This window comes from Merops nubicus, unplaced genomic scaffold (genome assembly GCF_000691845.1).
Source record: "Merops nubicus isolate BGI_N331 unplaced genomic scaffold, ASM69184v1 scaffold1061, whole genome shotgun sequence".
Lineage (NCBI taxonomy): Eukaryota > Metazoa > Chordata > Aves > Coraciiformes > Meropidae > Merops > Merops nubicus.
The window spans coordinates 94121-94764 of record NW_008585986.1 but is presented as its reverse complement, the minus strand read 5'-3'; the positions used below and the strand labels follow the sequence as shown (position 1 = coordinate 94764).

At 60.6% G+C, this 644-nt stretch overlaps 1 protein-coding gene across 1 annotated transcript in view; it reads right to left on the bottom strand.

The window, feature by feature from the left end:
* Nucleotides 1–158: 158 nt before the first annotated feature.
* Nucleotides 159–644, bottom strand: part of LOC103780790 (pappalysin-2-like) — a gene marked incomplete at its 5' end in the record, with an annotated part of 89302 nt that continues 88816 nt past the window's right edge. Inside the window, 1 exon segment of the mRNA XM_008948480.1 lies at nucleotides 159–233. Coding sequence (XP_008946728.1) covers nucleotides 159–233 — 75 coding nt within the window.

Below are 644 nucleotides of genomic sequence, written 5' to 3'. Positions count from 1 at the left end.
GACCCACTTCCCCTGGGCATGCAGCCGCCATCCCCCTGCCCAGCCCCTCCTCTGGCCTCCTACCCCCTCACACCCCGCCGTCGCCCTGTGGCCCCGCTGCTGCTGCCCCTGCGCTCCGCTGCCGCTCGCCTCGGCCGAGGAGGCCCCTTCCTGGTGCCCTACTGGTTCTCCTCGGCTGCTGGGTCACGGCACGTGCATTCGTCCTGGTCACAGTCAGCAGCAAACGGGATCACCTGGGGGGCCGAAGGAGACATAAGCCTCTGCTTTGATATGCCTGACTCCCGGCAGCCCCGCCAGCCCGCTCCACCCCGGAACAGCCAGAGGCTTGGTACCCCGATGGTGTTGGCATTGTGGAGACTGCCAGGCTCCATGCTGAGAAAAGAGCTCCGACACAAGCTGTCTCTGGATGAGTTTTGTGCTCAGCATTTTTCTTTTTGTTGACTTGTGTTTCAAGTTTTTCAACCAAGGGTCAGCTTGAGTCTTGTGCCACACATCAGACCCTGGGGAAAAGTCTCCCCAGTGGGTGTGAGACATTTGGACTAGGGCTGGGAGGGGTGAGGCACCTCTAGATTTCAGCTTTACTTTGGCCCCTGTTAGAAACCCCCCACTTGACCATGTCTGAGCCCATGGGCCTGTCCTTCAAG